At 44.0% G+C, this 15,117-nt stretch overlaps 1 protein-coding gene across 1 annotated transcript in view; it reads left to right on the forward strand.

The window, feature by feature from the left end:
- nomo (nodal modulator) overlaps nt 1-9,492 on the forward strand; it is a 29,631-nt gene extending 20,139 nt beyond the window's left edge. The window contains 15 exon segments of the mRNA XM_047577466.1: nt 13-76; nt 178-273; nt 392-613; nt 1,296-1,378; nt 1,507-1,666; nt 4,334-4,460; nt 5,107-5,220; nt 5,331-5,458; nt 5,920-6,061; nt 6,166-6,249; nt 7,409-7,519; nt 7,614-7,715; nt 7,814-7,933; nt 8,080-8,172; nt 8,807-9,492. Of these exon segments, the coding sequence (XP_047433422.1) occupies nt 13-76; nt 178-273; nt 392-613; nt 1,296-1,378; nt 1,507-1,666; nt 4,334-4,460; nt 5,107-5,220; nt 5,331-5,458; nt 5,920-6,061; nt 6,166-6,249; nt 7,409-7,519; nt 7,614-7,715; nt 7,814-7,933; nt 8,080-8,172; nt 8,807-8,938 (1,778 nt within the window). The 3' untranslated portion in view covers nt 8,939-9,492.
- The last annotated feature ends 5,625 nt before the right edge of the window (nt 9,493-15,117 follow it).

Genomic DNA, 15,117 nt, shown 5'->3' on the forward strand with positions numbered 1-15,117 from the left:
TAACTTGTCCAGGTGTTTACAAAGTCACCCCTCGTTCCTGCCACCAGTTTGAGCAGGACTACTACACGTACGACACGTAAGTAAATGAGATGCTGTGCCAATTTGTTTCTGGGTTAAAAACAATGTTCGCTTCGATGCAATTAATTCTCACGACGGTTATTATCCCGTGTGCCACAGCTCTGCTCCCAGTATCCTGACCCTCACCGCAGTGCGTCACCACATGACAGGACTCATCACCACCGACAAGATTCTAGATGTCACAGTAACAATCAAGTAATTAAGACCCAGCATGGCTCGGCTCATTTTCAGAGACCATTTTTGCTTTGGCGCATCCGTGCGTGGATGTTTTTTTTTTTTTTTTTTTTTTTTAAATCCTTCTCCCCCTGGTCAGGTCGTCTATCGAGAGTGAGCCAGCGCTGGTGCTGGGCCCCCTGCGAAGCCTGGAAGAACAGAGGCAAGAGCAGCAACTGCAGGAGATTCAACTGCGGCGTCAGGAGCGAGAGCGCCGTGCGGCCGAAGAGGATGGAGGATCCAGAGATGATAGTCCCCCTGTACAAGAGAAGGCTGATGAACTGACAGGCCCCTACCACTACGAGTTCTCCTACTGGGCCAGGTTGGTTCTTACCAAATTTGTATTTGTTAGTTTCCTTTTTTACGATATCTACAAAACTATACACCACCTTCCGCTTTGTTTCATATTAAGCTTCAACTTTTAACTTTCTTGTCTTTAAAGTGATAGTCCAGTACTTTTAACATCCTATATAATTATGGTAGGAATGTCACAATCTGTATTGGGAGATCAGTATCAGGTCGATCCAGGCATTTTTAAAAGGGTTGGATTGGTATCGGGCTTCAGCCAACCATGCCTGGTAATTATTTATTTTAGGTCTGCCATGACCTGACGTGGTTTTATGTCTTATGGCTCTTACTTGCCCAGTGTCAAAGCTGCCAAAACAAACTAATTAAAATAAGAACAAGAGGATTACTACGTCTTTTAGTGGCGGTTCGCTAGCGTCAAAGCTGCAGCAAGTTAAAGTAGACTTCGTGGGCAACAAACTGAAACCCGTTAGTGATTGAATGCTTCCATGGAGATGCACATGACTTCAGGATATCTTAGAACACACTTGTTTGTCTTCTGTTCAGATGATTTAAGTTTAAGGGTCCAAGCTTTAGAAGTGCCTGAAACTGTAAATGTTGAAAACAAATGTGTCTTCTGACTTAACAGCGTTGCAACCCTGATTAATAAAAACTGCAGAATCTTAGAGTGAGTTAATATTTTATGTACAACTGTACAGGGCTGGCGAGAAGATCACAGTGACTCCCTCCTCCAAGGAACTGTTGTTCTACCCTCCTGAAGTGGAGGCAACGATCACTGGAGGTAAAATATCCTCTCGCACATTATTCCTTTACGTAGCTCTCACTCTCTGACAACTGAACAAGGCGTTGGTGTGTAATGGGAAGGTAACGCAGGACGTCTAACATAAACTACATCCTCTCTTCCCACAGAGTCGTGTCCAGGTCGGCTTGTGGACATCACAGGGCGTGCAGGTCTCTTCTTAGAGGGCAAAGTGTCACCAGAGCTACAGGGCGTAGAGATATCCATCACCGAGAGGGGATCTGCTGCACCGCTCATTACCGTGGCCACTAATGAGATGGGAACATACAGGTATGAGAGCCCAGAGATAAAAATATAGTGCATAAAAAAAAATGAAGTGGGAGATTTTTCTTCATTTGGGTATAATGCCGCCTTTGGGTTCTGCTATAAATGTTCTGGTCTTAGCAGGTCATTATACTAACAGGCTCGGCCATGAATAGATTAAAAAGCCCTTAAAAATGTGTATCACCAGAAGCAATGTGTGGGTTCTTGTTAAAGCTCTGGCAGTATTATAATTTAATGTTCAAGGCCAGAGAGAATAAAAGTTTCATCTACACATCTCTGGGCATTGGGGTGCTCACCACTGCCACTGGTTCCACTCTGGAATAACCACAACTGTGGGATGGGTTGCCATATAATTTTCCTGAGCGGTGGGGTTAATGATTTTGGTACTTGCCTGAATTAGTCTTTTTGGGATGCATCGTCATAAAATTCGGGATATGTTTCATTAGCTCTTTACCTTCAAGTCAGATTTTTAATTTGTGTGCTTTGCTGTTGAGCTAATTTAAAAATGCGAGCGGAGAACTGTACTAAATTACACGGTAAAAGACGCAATCGCTAAACATCAGCGGGCCGGGGACCTTTGTTGGCGGCAGACATTTTGACTTGCCGCGGCAGGGGCAGCACAGCGTGGCTCAGATTCATTAAATGTCCCAGTTAGCCATCAGACGGACCCAGCACGCACAAAGGCAGTGTCCTCACCAATACACCTGCTTCCCCTACTGTGACCCGTCAAAATGCCCGCTGTGAAAAAGGTCAGTGGTGAGCATGTTAACATTAGCATTTAACTCAAGTGTGCAGTGTCACCGAGAGGCTAGGGAGGCTGTACTCTTGTTAACATATAGAGCAAAGAAGACAAAAACGGTAATCTCACAGATTGTTTTGAGCAGACCCTTTAAGTATCAATTCAGCATATTTTAATGACATAGCAGCTATCCATGTGTCACGGTGTTGTGGTGCTTTCACGCCACAAGTGGTTGTTACAAAATCTGTCGTCTTTACGCCTCAGGGCGGTTCTTTTCTGGCTGGTGTGAACACACCAATCGTTATATGTTTTGGAACAAATCCACTGAGCTGAGACCAGTTAGAGAGGGTGGTTTAAGTCTGCCTGCAGTCGCTCCCAGGAGCGATGTGTCTGCCACGGGATTATACATTACCCACTGACTGATACGGCTACTATTTATAATCTTTATATTACATAACCGAGCAGTTTCCCGGTGCGTCTTTGGAGGAGAAACTGCCAGGTGAAAAGGTGTTTGTGTGCCTCCACAGCACATCTTCTCCTTCAGAGGCAGCAGCAGGGCGCACATAGATGCTTAATCAAAGTGAAGATGTTGTCGGCGCGCGCTGCAGCAGGAAGCGCAGGACGGCAGTAAATATCTACACTGGGCGGCTGTGGTTCAGTGGGTCCCTGGTACATGGACCACTGTCAAGATATGGAGGAGGACACTGACACTTGCTCCCAGTCCCTGGCAGCAGTGTGTTTTGTGCTTGTTTGAGTGCCGATAGTTAGAAATGTGCTAAAGAAATAAATATATAAGATGCATGTAACATGGATTTACAATCTGTCAGAACTTTGTCTCAATTGTCTTGTGATCACAAACCATATCCAGGTTGAGGGCAACATTTTAGAAATATTGTATCAGTTTTTGTATTATTTACCATTATTTAAATCATAGGTTTTCAACAGGGGGTCCTCAACCCCTAGGGGGTAGCAAAGTCTTTGGTTGATTAGAATTTAAATTTCTTTAAATACACATTAACATGAATCCAACATACGTAAAGGGACAATTGGAGGCAGAAGACGTTATCTTTCAGTCAGGACTTCACTCATTCAGCGATACAGGAGCTGACTCAACGGTGCATCATTTCACACAGGGCGCCACACTAGCTGCAACCTGTCAATCTAGGCCTCCTGCACAGTAGGACCCGCCCCTATCACTGCTGGGCCAATCACGAGGCTGCTTAATACTCTTCAGACTCTGTCAGGTTCCCCTCAATTGGCCGAGAGCCTGTTCAGTCGCCAGGTGAAATGCCAGATGCATGCTTCAATATTGGCAGAAGAGAAGCTGATCAGAGGCCAAAATGACTTGTCCCCAGTACATTTAGCTGTGTTTAAAGTTAAAACTTGAATCTGTCAATTATTTGCACCCGACTGTTGCACATAAAACACATATAGTACATAAGGGGTCCATACTTAATCTCTCCATCAGTTTGGGCTCCTGGCCTTAAAAAAAACATAAAGTTCTGTTGTGTTTTCTAACAGGATGTTGTTAGCGCATCCCACAGATACTTGATCAGTTTGGGATCTAGTGAATTTGGAGTCCAGGTCAACGCCTTGTGCTGTTCTTCATGTTTTATTTTTAGTTTTTATGTGTGTGTCTGTGTCAGGCTGCATCCTGCTGGGGATGTCTGCTGCCATCAAGGAGTGTCATTGCTATGGGAGTGGGTCTGGTCTGGTTTAAGAGGGTGGTACATGACTGAGTAACAACCACATTAATCTCAGATCCAAAAGTTTCCCAGCAGAACATTGTATTGTGACAAGACAGCCACTGTTGCTAACTTTTCCTGTCGATGGTCATAATGTTATGCCTCATCGGTGTATATGTAGTGAAAGTATCCTTAACTATACATGCCGATGGAGTTCAAGTCTCATTTTCCCCTCTCTTTTCCCCTCAGCGTGGGTCCGCTGCACAGCGACCGACAGTACAACATCAGCGCCAGTAAAGAAGGTTTCGTGCTGAGTCCGGTGGAGGGATCCCAGGGAGATTTCAAGGCCTTTGCTTTGGCCGGCGTTACCTTCAAGGTAAGTGTGACCCCTCTCCCTACTTGCATACATTTTACAGCCTTGTAATCACCAGCCCGTTAACGTGCGCACTATTCAGCCGACACTTGGATCTGCACAATTGCAGCGGCGTGATCACTGATTACGCTGGTTTTGAGTGAAGTGAAACGATGAAAACGCCCTTATTAATTCTTACTGTATGTTTTCACAAAATGAAATGGAAAGATCACTAATGGATAGCTGGAGTGGTTTTGTGCTTCGCTGTGTGCTGTCAGTACCCCGCCTTTCTACTGCTTTTGTTAAAAGTCTGTGTAATTACCTACAACGAGATGAGATCCTGGCACAAATGCTCAGTATTAATTTCCCTTTCAGACTGAGTGATAAATTGCTTTGAAATCTTGCGTGCAGAGCTACGCGCCCTCGTTTATCCTTCACTTGTGCGCCGTCTCTAAAATGGAAGATTAGAGACACTGAGCTCACCTGTCAGATTCACTATACGCTTTGTGTCATAATTTGAGCCGTATCTGTGTGATTTCACGATTATTTCCTTCGCTTCCGTAATCACAGTTGACGCTTAGTCCCTGTGATCTTTTATTGTGAAAGGATTAAAGGAGGCAAATCTGTTACCTGTCAGTCATGCCTAGAAATGTTCTCGTCTTCCCTCTAGATCAAATCGAAGGATGGTCACCCCCTGTCGGGCGTCCTTCTGTCTCTGAGTGGAGGACAGTTTCGCTCCAACCTCCTGACTCAGGACAGCGGCCTCCTCACCTTCAGTAACTTGGTAAGAAAGCGGCTCAGGCTACGTTAGCGCTCGGAGAAAAGCTCATTGCGCCGAGGCTTTGAACTTCGTTTGCTTTCCATTTGACGTAATGACTGCTTTTCTCTCCACAGAGTCCTGGTCAGTACTACTTCAAACCCATGATGAAGGAGTTCCGCTTTGAGCCGACCTCTCAGATGATTACAGTGGAGGAGGGTCAGAACCTCAGTATCGACATAACAGGCATTAAGACTGCTTACAGGTACGTGAGTCCACCGTGTACTGTAGTGAACCGCTTCACAAGCAAGCTAGTAGTCCTGCAAAATAGTGTCCTGCTGGATGGATGGATGGATGGATGGATGGATGGATAGATAGATATAACAGGAAAAACACAATCTACTTTATATATGTTATTTACAGAATTATAAAAAGTGAATAGAAAAAAAAGTGAATACAAGAAGGAGAAAGAAATAATGTAGAATTTTATCTGTCACATACAGATGAGGAGTTGAACAGGTGTATGGCTTGAGGCAGGAAAGATTTCCTGTAGCTTTCTTTGAGACAACAGACTTGTCTGAGTCTCTTGGAGAACGAGCTCCGTTGTCTGAGTATCATCTGGTGGAGAGGGTGGTCAGGGTTATCCATGTGTTTGTTACTCAGCCACTGTTAGAAAAGAACACTTGCCTGTTGTAAACGCTGATTGCGTTGTTCTCTTGTCCTCAGCTGCTACGGAGCCGTGCAGTCTCTGAGTGGGGATGCGGAGCGGGACGTGGCCGTGGAGGCGGTGGGTCAGGGAGACTGCAGCCTCTACAGCGAGGACACGGTCACTGACGAGGAGGGCCGGTTCAGACTCAGGGGCCTGCTGGTGAGGACACTTTGAAAATGAAAACTGGTGACTTGATCCTACATCTGAACAAGCGTTTGACTGTACTCCTCGTGAGACTTGACTCCTGTCACGTTGTCTTGCAGCCGGGTTGCAAGTATCTGATTCAGCTGAGAGCTGAAGGCAACGACCACATAGAGAGAGCCTTGCCCCAGCACAGAGCCATCGAGGTAGGAGGCAGCTTGCTGCGTCTTATTGCAGGTTTTTCTGTCATCCAATGTGTTATCTAAACAATCCTCAGCCTTCACTTGAGACTTGACGATAGTTTACAGAGTTTGCCACCAGGTATCCTAAAAATACAAACTAAAATTCAATGACCCTGCAAGATCCTAATGCCTCATCTTTCTTTATTTAGGCTACAGCTACAATATACACCAATCAGGCATAACATTACAACTCCTTTCCTAATACTGTGTAGGTCTCCCTCATACAACAACATGTTATTAGTAGGAGGCTTTGGGTCCTATGAGTTGAGGTGAGGGGCCTCTGTAGATCATCCCACAGATACTGGATCAGTTTTTTTATGACTGGGATGTCTGTCATTGCTATGGGGTGGGGGTGCCTGGTCTGGTCTAGGTGGGTGCTACATGTCTAAGTAACTTGAATGACTGCAGGTTTAAAAGTGTCTCAGCAGAACATTGAATGGTGACAAGATCAAAGGTCAATGTTATTTACTCCTCCTGTCAGTGGTCATAATGTTATGCCTGATCGGTGTACCTATGCTGTACAAAGTCAGTTACATTAAGCGTCTTTAAACCAGACAAGGATACAGTCTCCTCTCAGGGTCTCTCCGTTTCTCATTTAAATGGTGTTCATCCTTATTGTTAACGTTAAGGGTTCATTGTTGACTTTAATAACTGTGTTACAGTCAGGCTCCATCGCTTCCACTGAATAAACCTTGTTATGAGTGTCCAAGGTTAACAGTGTTGGAACATATTTTCAGTCCCACATTTTTCCATTCATCTCTCGCGCTGCCACGACGCCACAGAGGCTATAGAAAACTTTTATAATTGAATTGTTAAAATAACTGTGGGAACCCTGTGATTCTGACTTATCAGCAGCCTAATCACACGGGCGCTTTCTATACCCAGAACAAAAGCGGCGATAATCCCATTGCCAAAAGTTTAAACCTCTCACTTCATAATTTCAGCTGAAGAGAGCAGTACCCCTAATCTCTCTCGCGAGGCTGGAAATGCCTTAATTCCACTTAATTCTCTGTTATTATCACACCGCGTGACTCTTACAAAAAGCTTTATCCGCAACTCATGCGATTTCCTTTGGGCTCCAGGGTTGTGTCTGTACATTAAGCTGTGCGCTTCATGCTCTCAGGTCGGCAGCACTGACATTGAAGGAGTCAACATCATCGCCTTCAGGCAGATCAATCAGTTCGACCTCAGTGGAAACATCGTCACGTCTCCTGAACACCTTCCAACGTTATCGGTACAACTTGTTTTTCCCGTCTTTTTACACAAACCTCTGTAATATTTGCCTGTAGCGTGTGCTGAACCTAATTCTGAACTCTTTATTTGTCCAGGTGAAACTGTACAAGAGCGACAACCTGGACAATCCAATCAACAGCGTCTCTCTGGGGCAGTCCCTTTTCTTCCACTTCCCTCCTCTGGACAGAGATGGAGAGGTATTGGCGCTGAATCCATAGTCGGATCTAGACTGACTAAAGCCCAGTGTATGTGCCGTTGTCAGATCTACAGTCTCTTCTTCCTCTGTCCTCTCCAGAGCTATGTGCTGATGCTGTACTCCACCCTGTCCCGCTCCCAGTACGACTTCACTCTACCTCAGGTCTCCTTCACCTCCAGTGGCTACCACAAGCACGTCACACTCACCTTCAACCCCACTGTAAGTTAAAGACTCTCTCTTTTTTTTTTATCCTTTGCCAATAGGACTCACACCATATTGATTACACTACACAACAGTATTGAATTGCCCCTTTCTCCTAAAATTGATTTGCCATGCATCCCATTTGTTTGTGTGTTTTCCTACAGCGTAAAGTGCCTGACCAGGATGTTGCCCAGGGCTCCTACATAGCTCTGCCCCTCACTCTGCTGCTCCTGTTAGCAGCGTACAACCACGAGAAGGTATTTGTTTAAACTTTTGTTGGACTAAACCTCACTGGAGTTCATTCCAGTGGGTGGATTCTGAGCCATCCAGGTCACGGTATATCCAAAATAAAATTATGAACATCTAAAAAAAAAATAAATAAATGGATCGATACTTATTTTTAAGGCGCTTGGCAGCTCAGCTAAAATGTTTGTGTGAGAAAACACAGTAAGCTACTACAATAATAATAATAATTAAAAAAACATGCACTGAATTTATCAGGGTTTGGTCTTAACTTATTTATATGAGCTACATTACCTAGCTTTCTTCTGTGAATTATTTGGTGACATTACAGCATATATAGACAGATTAATGAAAACTAACGATTCATTCCAAGATTTATTTATATGATGCACAACTATTTACTCAAATATCATAAATTTTATGTATTTATTTTTTTACTGAGAAGTCTGGGTATAACCCACCAGTGACTTGCTTGACTTGTTTCTGTAAAGGACCAACTATCCGCTAATGTTCAATAGGACAGCAGGAAATGTCCTCCTTATTTCATGTTAACCCCATTTCCTTTTTATTTTTCTTGCATTTAGTGTTTTCATATTTCACATTTCAGATCCACATTTGTTCAAAACCTGTCACTGGTGTGATTCGCAGGTGATCCCCCTCCTGTTGCAGCTGGCCAACCGCGTCCAGGGAGTAAGGAGCATGGCTCAGACCAGCGGTGACAGCGCCGCTCTGGACGAAGCCAAGCGCCTGGCCAAGAGACAGAAAGCCAGGCGTACATGAGGCCGCACCCCGAACCACATCTTTGTGCACTGAACTGAACGCTAGTGTCCGGGATCCCTGCCTCAGAGAGCACCGGGAGCAGCTGGGTTACATCTCTTCAGTGCTGCGTTTTGCTAGTGGACTGTTTAGCGTGCTAAGGTGTGATTTAAATCAGGGTTCAAATGAAGCCCAGCACGAACCTCTCATTACCACCGCCTCATTGGCCAATCAGAATTTCTGGACTGATAGCTGACGTTTTACAGGTTGATTTTTTTTTTGTTGTTGTTGTTGTTCCACATTGTTTCAGAAAACTGTTAATATTTGTAATATGAGCCATTTTTATACATTTCTAATTTATCTAGGTCAACTAAAACCTTGTGTTTTTGAAAGATGTCAGTCCTAACGTTGTGCAGGACTGTATCAGACACTGCTCCCCCATCAGCACTAGGGTCGATTCAGACCGTACACAAAGTGGGAATCGATTAGAACTGTTCCGAACAACAAATATCAGCTTTGGGATTTTTAAAACTTATAAAAACTGCGCTCAAAAGGTTCAAAAACTGAACTCCCCCTGACCTTTATGTGACCCTGTGTGTGTGTGTGTGTGTATGTGTATGTGTGCGCTTGATGTTAAACTGAACTGAGGCCTACAATGCCGTCACTTACAGGATTCAGTAACTGCTGCTGAAATCCAGCCAAAGACACTGACAAGCCAATACCTTGCGTTCTAGTGTTATTGTCAACGGTGTCACTTGCTTTAAATGCAAATCACCAACGAGTTACTGTAATGCACTCCACAGCCGATGGCGTTTTAAAAGCTGACTTTTAAAGTGGCGTCGGTTTCTCCATCCGCTCATGCAGGTGGCGGTGAATAGGATTCTGGACTCTTGGTTCTCGTGAGGAGATACTTTTTCTTTTTCTATGGTGGGATCGGTGCGGAGCGGTGGGGGAGTTGCGGGACTAACTAATAGTTGATTAATTTATTAACGTGTGTCGAATCAGATATGAACGGTAAACCTAGGTTGCGTGCCAGGGGTGTGTCTTTCAGAAGAAGCGTGGCTGATTTTATAAATTGTATCCTGTCAGATAAAGTGTGTGTGACAAGATACTTTAAACGGCAAATCTGAGCGGGCCCTCGTCCACGGAAGTGAAAATGGATGAGAGCAATCTGCAAAGGCTCTGTAACGACCTTGAGTTTAACTTCCAAAGATAAGGCCGAATTGTAATTTCATGAGCTCATTTTCTTATGGCAGAGCTGTGTAATGCACTGTGAAAACTATGGACCCCGATTATTTTCCTTTATTTAATTCATCTGCTCTCAGTTGTGGCCGACTTTCACAGAGAAAAGGCCGCTGACTATTTGCTGAGCTGAAAGATAGTCCTGTTAATCCACGTTTAGGACGGAGTTGATTAGTTTATTTTGGGGGTGGGAGAGGAGGGAGGTGGGACGTGATTGTCATTTTGGTCGGAATCTGTTAATTTTTTTGAGATGACGAATAAAGCTCAACTGGAAGAAAATGAACTGGACTGTTTTATAGCCGTGCCTTTAGGGGGCAGTATCATTCTAGATATCAATATGATCATAAAGATGGAAGATAACTCTGTATCTCCTCATTGCTGATCGTGTTGAAGGTACTATATTAGTTCAGGATCTCAAGAAGTCGACTACCCGCAGAAAATCAAAAGGTCTGAGCCTGATTTACCTCGTTAAATTCCTCTGTTCACCCAAGCTGTACGTGGAATAAAATGCTTTAGGGTACATTAGAGTGCGGGTGATGGGGGGGTGGTTAACAAATTTTAACTGCAGGACTTTCTTTAAGAGAGCAGAGTATCAGCCAACATTGTACTGTTCTAATGTGAAAAGGCAGCGTTGCATACATACAACACATCTCTGCCTTGAGCCGCACGCTCTCTCCGCTGCCCACAGGATAAGAGGAGCCTTGAGTCGGAGGATGAAAATAGCAGGTCTGATGGAGGGAGGGAGGAAGGAGGTCTTCAGTAAATCTATGGTAGGTGATTAGCAGTGCCAGGAGATGCTGCTCTCATATAAAGTTTATAGACATTATATTATAAATTAGCAGATGAAGACCGAACTGTGCACTTTTAAAAGTGTCTCCAGCTTCCGTTGGTATCGGTAAAACCGTGTCACTGATCAACAGTGTGACCTCTCGGTTGACATTTGGACCACGAAGACGAGCAGAAGAGTCACAAGTGGAACAAATGACAACGGTTCCATTCCACTTAGCGGGATAGTCTGCGTGTTGATGGGTTGTAGTGGCTTCACAGGGAAAGTGCAAATATTAATTTTCCTCTGAAAACCATCCTGTGGGTTGAGGGGAGGGGCCTCTGTGGATCAGGCTTGTTCCAGTGCATCCCACAGATACTTGATCAGATTGGGATCTAGTGAATTTGGAGTCCAGGTCAACACCTTGTTCTGTTCTTCAGATTTTTTGTGTTGTTCCTAAACCATTTTTGTGTATCTGCTGGGGATGGCTGGGGAGTGTCATCACTATGGGGGGTGTCTGGTCTGGTCTGGTCTGGTCTGATCTGGTCTTGGTGGGTGCTACATGTCTAAGTAACATCCACATGAATGAACACCAGGTCCAAAAGTCTCCCAGCAGAACACTGAATTGTCAGAAGATGGTCAATGTTATTTATTTCTCCTGTGGTTTTAATGTTGTGGCTGATCTGTGTAATATTATTATTATTATTATTTTTTTTAAACAGTGGTGGCTGATATACTCCAAACTCTAAACTACACTGACAGAAGCACACCAATGAAAGCGTTAGCCATCAGTTTCTATCAAGCTAAATCATAAATCATAATGCCTGCAGCTAATGAGAAACAGAGTATCCACACACCATACTCACATTCAACAAACTGTATATGGCGTCATCTGTTATTTGGAACATGCTGTGTATTGTATCTCTGATTAGTTTCCATCCAGACAAAAGAGCTATACTGATACATGTGTGTATGTTTTGTTGAAGCAGGAGCACACGAGAGCTGAATGTGTTTTATCTCGTATAGCGTGCCAGCATTAGGAGAGGGAGGGAGGCAGAAGTGAGTGGGAGGAAGGAACGAAGTCTAAAATATCGCATAATGGAGCCCATATATAGCTGGTATTCATGGCTGACATATGACATGGTATCCCCAATAACACCTCGGAAAGCCTTACAGAATATAAATTCTATAGGTTTGCTGAATTACAGTATTCTATCTGTTTAAATGGCTTCCCTTCCCTGTTCATTACTCCCATTGTTATCTCGTCTGACCAGTTTGCACTTTAAATGGGGAACTTTTATTTATTTATTTATTTATTTTGCCCATCATTATTTCTTATCTGTGTCAGCATCGTTAGTCTGTCTTCCCTTCTTCCCACACAGACACATTTGACACGGTGCTTATCTGGAGCCGGCGCGGGAAAAGGTTACCTCCTCGCGCCTCTGTCCACTTCCTCTGTGTGTTGTCGCTCAGTGTGCAGCCTGTCTGGGGGAAGCTGAGACACCACGCCGGGCTCCTCCGCTGCCTTTTTGACTTGATGAGATTGAGATGCGGCCAATTAGTGTGAGCCGGGTGAGCTCAGCGTCTGTCTAGAGCATCCTGCAGAATGAAACGATGATGACAAAAAAAACACGCGCGGACGGCATCAGCAGTTTGATCAGGTAAACCTCATCACCCCGGTTCAGAACTCATGGCAGCTTCTTGTACATATGAGTCATACTTTTCCACTTTCCCCAACTTATTTATATTTCTTGAGAAATGGTTTCTTTTGCAGATACTTCTGCCAGCAGGCATCATTATCACACAATCTGTTGACAGTCTAGTATGATTTTATGTGTTGCAGGTATTGCACACGGTCATTATCTACGCTTACAAAGCGCTGCGTGTGACTTAAACAGTCTCATAGCTGGTTTTAAATGTTATTCCTGGGGATCCATGAGGTCTTGTGGGAAGTGACGTTTTTCAGGCCAAGGACCTCAAACTGATGGAGAAATTAAGTAGTAGGGACCTCCTACCTATTATTATATGTATTCTATGTTAAACTTGGCTACTGCTATTTATGCGCATACAGTATTATTAGCATTTTACTAAAATATGTTGGATTCGTGTTAATGTGTAATTAAAGAAATTTAAATTTGTGAGGGGGAAATTAATATATGTATATAAAAATGTCTAATCAACCAAAGATTTAGCAAACCCCATGCAGTACCCCCACGCACCCCCTAGGGGTCACAAACCCCCTGTTGAGGACCTATGATGTATGGCATTTGTTGTCTTGTCTGCGCTGAAGCACTTAAATCCATTTAAACTGTTTTGCACTCTTTCCGCAAGTATTTAAAGAGAAGAATTCACGTCCAACCCACGTACTGGTGCAAATGCACCAGTGCGTCACCTGGTATAAACCCTTCTCCATTCATGTCACCCCACACTCCAGTGGCTCGCTGCCCACCCTGAGTCACCCCTACCAGTCATAGCGCATTCGCCAGGACACAAGTCATGGTAGAGCAGAGGAGGGAAGGGCGGGAAGGAGTGCCGCACACCGTCTGTGGCACATTAATACCAGACGTTTGATGAGAAGGCCAGCGAGAAGGGGCAAGGGGTGGTGGGATTAAATATTCATAGGGGACCATGACAAGACGGGCAGCCGCAGAGGATGATGTGTAATAGTATCCACTGGCTGCCTTTTGCGGGAGCTGAGGTCTGTGTGTGTGTGTGAGTGTAGACACAAACTAGACCGACTCTTAAGTGCCAGTTTCTATCAGTACCAGAGGTGTGTCATGTCATGCTTTTATGAAACTTAATGCCTACTTACCGCATACCAGATGCGATGACAGCCGAGGTGGCAGCGCCTGCACTAACGTAATGAAAGAGGGCAAGAGTGCACAGACGGCATTAAAAGTCTCCCATCATTCATGCAAACTATGACTCACAATGGGAAAATTATTCTCAAAGCTTAGTAACACCACTTTATGAGAGCAACATTTCAAAATCAGGCTGTCGCATCAGGCATGTGCTTATAGTATAAATATACACAAAGAGGTCCAGGTAAATGTGTGCAGCGTTTAAAGCCACAGGATCAGTTGATCAGTTTTTTTTTTTTTTTTTTATTAAACACCCAAATTCTACTATTTTTCTTTTCATTTTGTAGATGGCAACTTTAATATTTGATTCAGTTGCACCACTTTCTTCAGTACTGCAAGAAAAAACAAAACAAGTGTCCTCCTACACCGACTCCAGAAGCCGATAGATACTTACTGTGCATTCTGCTGGTGAGCAGAAAGAAACACAACTTCAAATGAATGTTAATGTTACTCTGTTTCTACAGGATGTGAACATGGTCGGCTGTTTTCCCAGTTTCTGTTTGCACGAAACACGTGATTTTCGTTGAATCCATTTCAGTGTGCTCCATAGTGGTCATAGTGGAATGGTCATTTATTGTGGCTTTTATTTTCATCTGAATTTTAATAATTCATGCAAGTAGTATCTTTAGAGATTGTTTCTGTGGCCTGTGAGTGTCTGGTAGTTGCAGATTTAATGAAAGCTACAGTCAGATATCTCTTGCTTCATCCAACTGCGAGCACCATCCATGTTGCTCAGGGTTAGGGTGCATGAATGTATATCACTTCCTCATGCTCCACCATCATTTAATGTTACGGCAGCTCCTCCAGATCAATACTAAAATCAATAATTTAATGTGCTTCACACTCACTTGTTTGGAATTATTAAGCAACTCTTTGGTAAGATGAAACATCCCGAGACATTTTTATGCATTTTTTAGAGGCGGGAGAAAGGAGGTCCGAGCAATCCATCTGCGAGTCATCATCTAGAGTAGCTGCAGTTCACTGTGAGCACCTCATAGACTAAGGGAAATGGCTGTCATCATTCTCTATTATAGTGATCAATGTCGATGAAAGGCCAAACTTTAGCAGGGTTAGCCTAAATTTTTTAAGACTGTTCATCCATTTTTTCTCATATTCCCTGCCTACTTTTATACATCATCCGAGGAGCCAGTCATTCAGTTTTTACCCAGACACATCATCATCTCCATGAGCCCCTGGACTACTTTCCCAGTCGTGTGAAATAATTTACGAACCAACACAGTCTTCTCATCTCCTGCCTGTCTATAAACGCCTCATTGAACACACGTGTGACACTGGCCGCAGCCTCTGGCTGTCCTCAACATGATGTCCACTCC

Source organism: Mugil cephalus, chromosome 2, assembly GCF_022458985.1.
Source record: "Mugil cephalus isolate CIBA_MC_2020 chromosome 2, CIBA_Mcephalus_1.1, whole genome shotgun sequence".
Classification (NCBI taxonomy): Eukaryota; Metazoa; Chordata; class Actinopteri; order Mugiliformes; family Mugilidae; genus Mugil; species Mugil cephalus.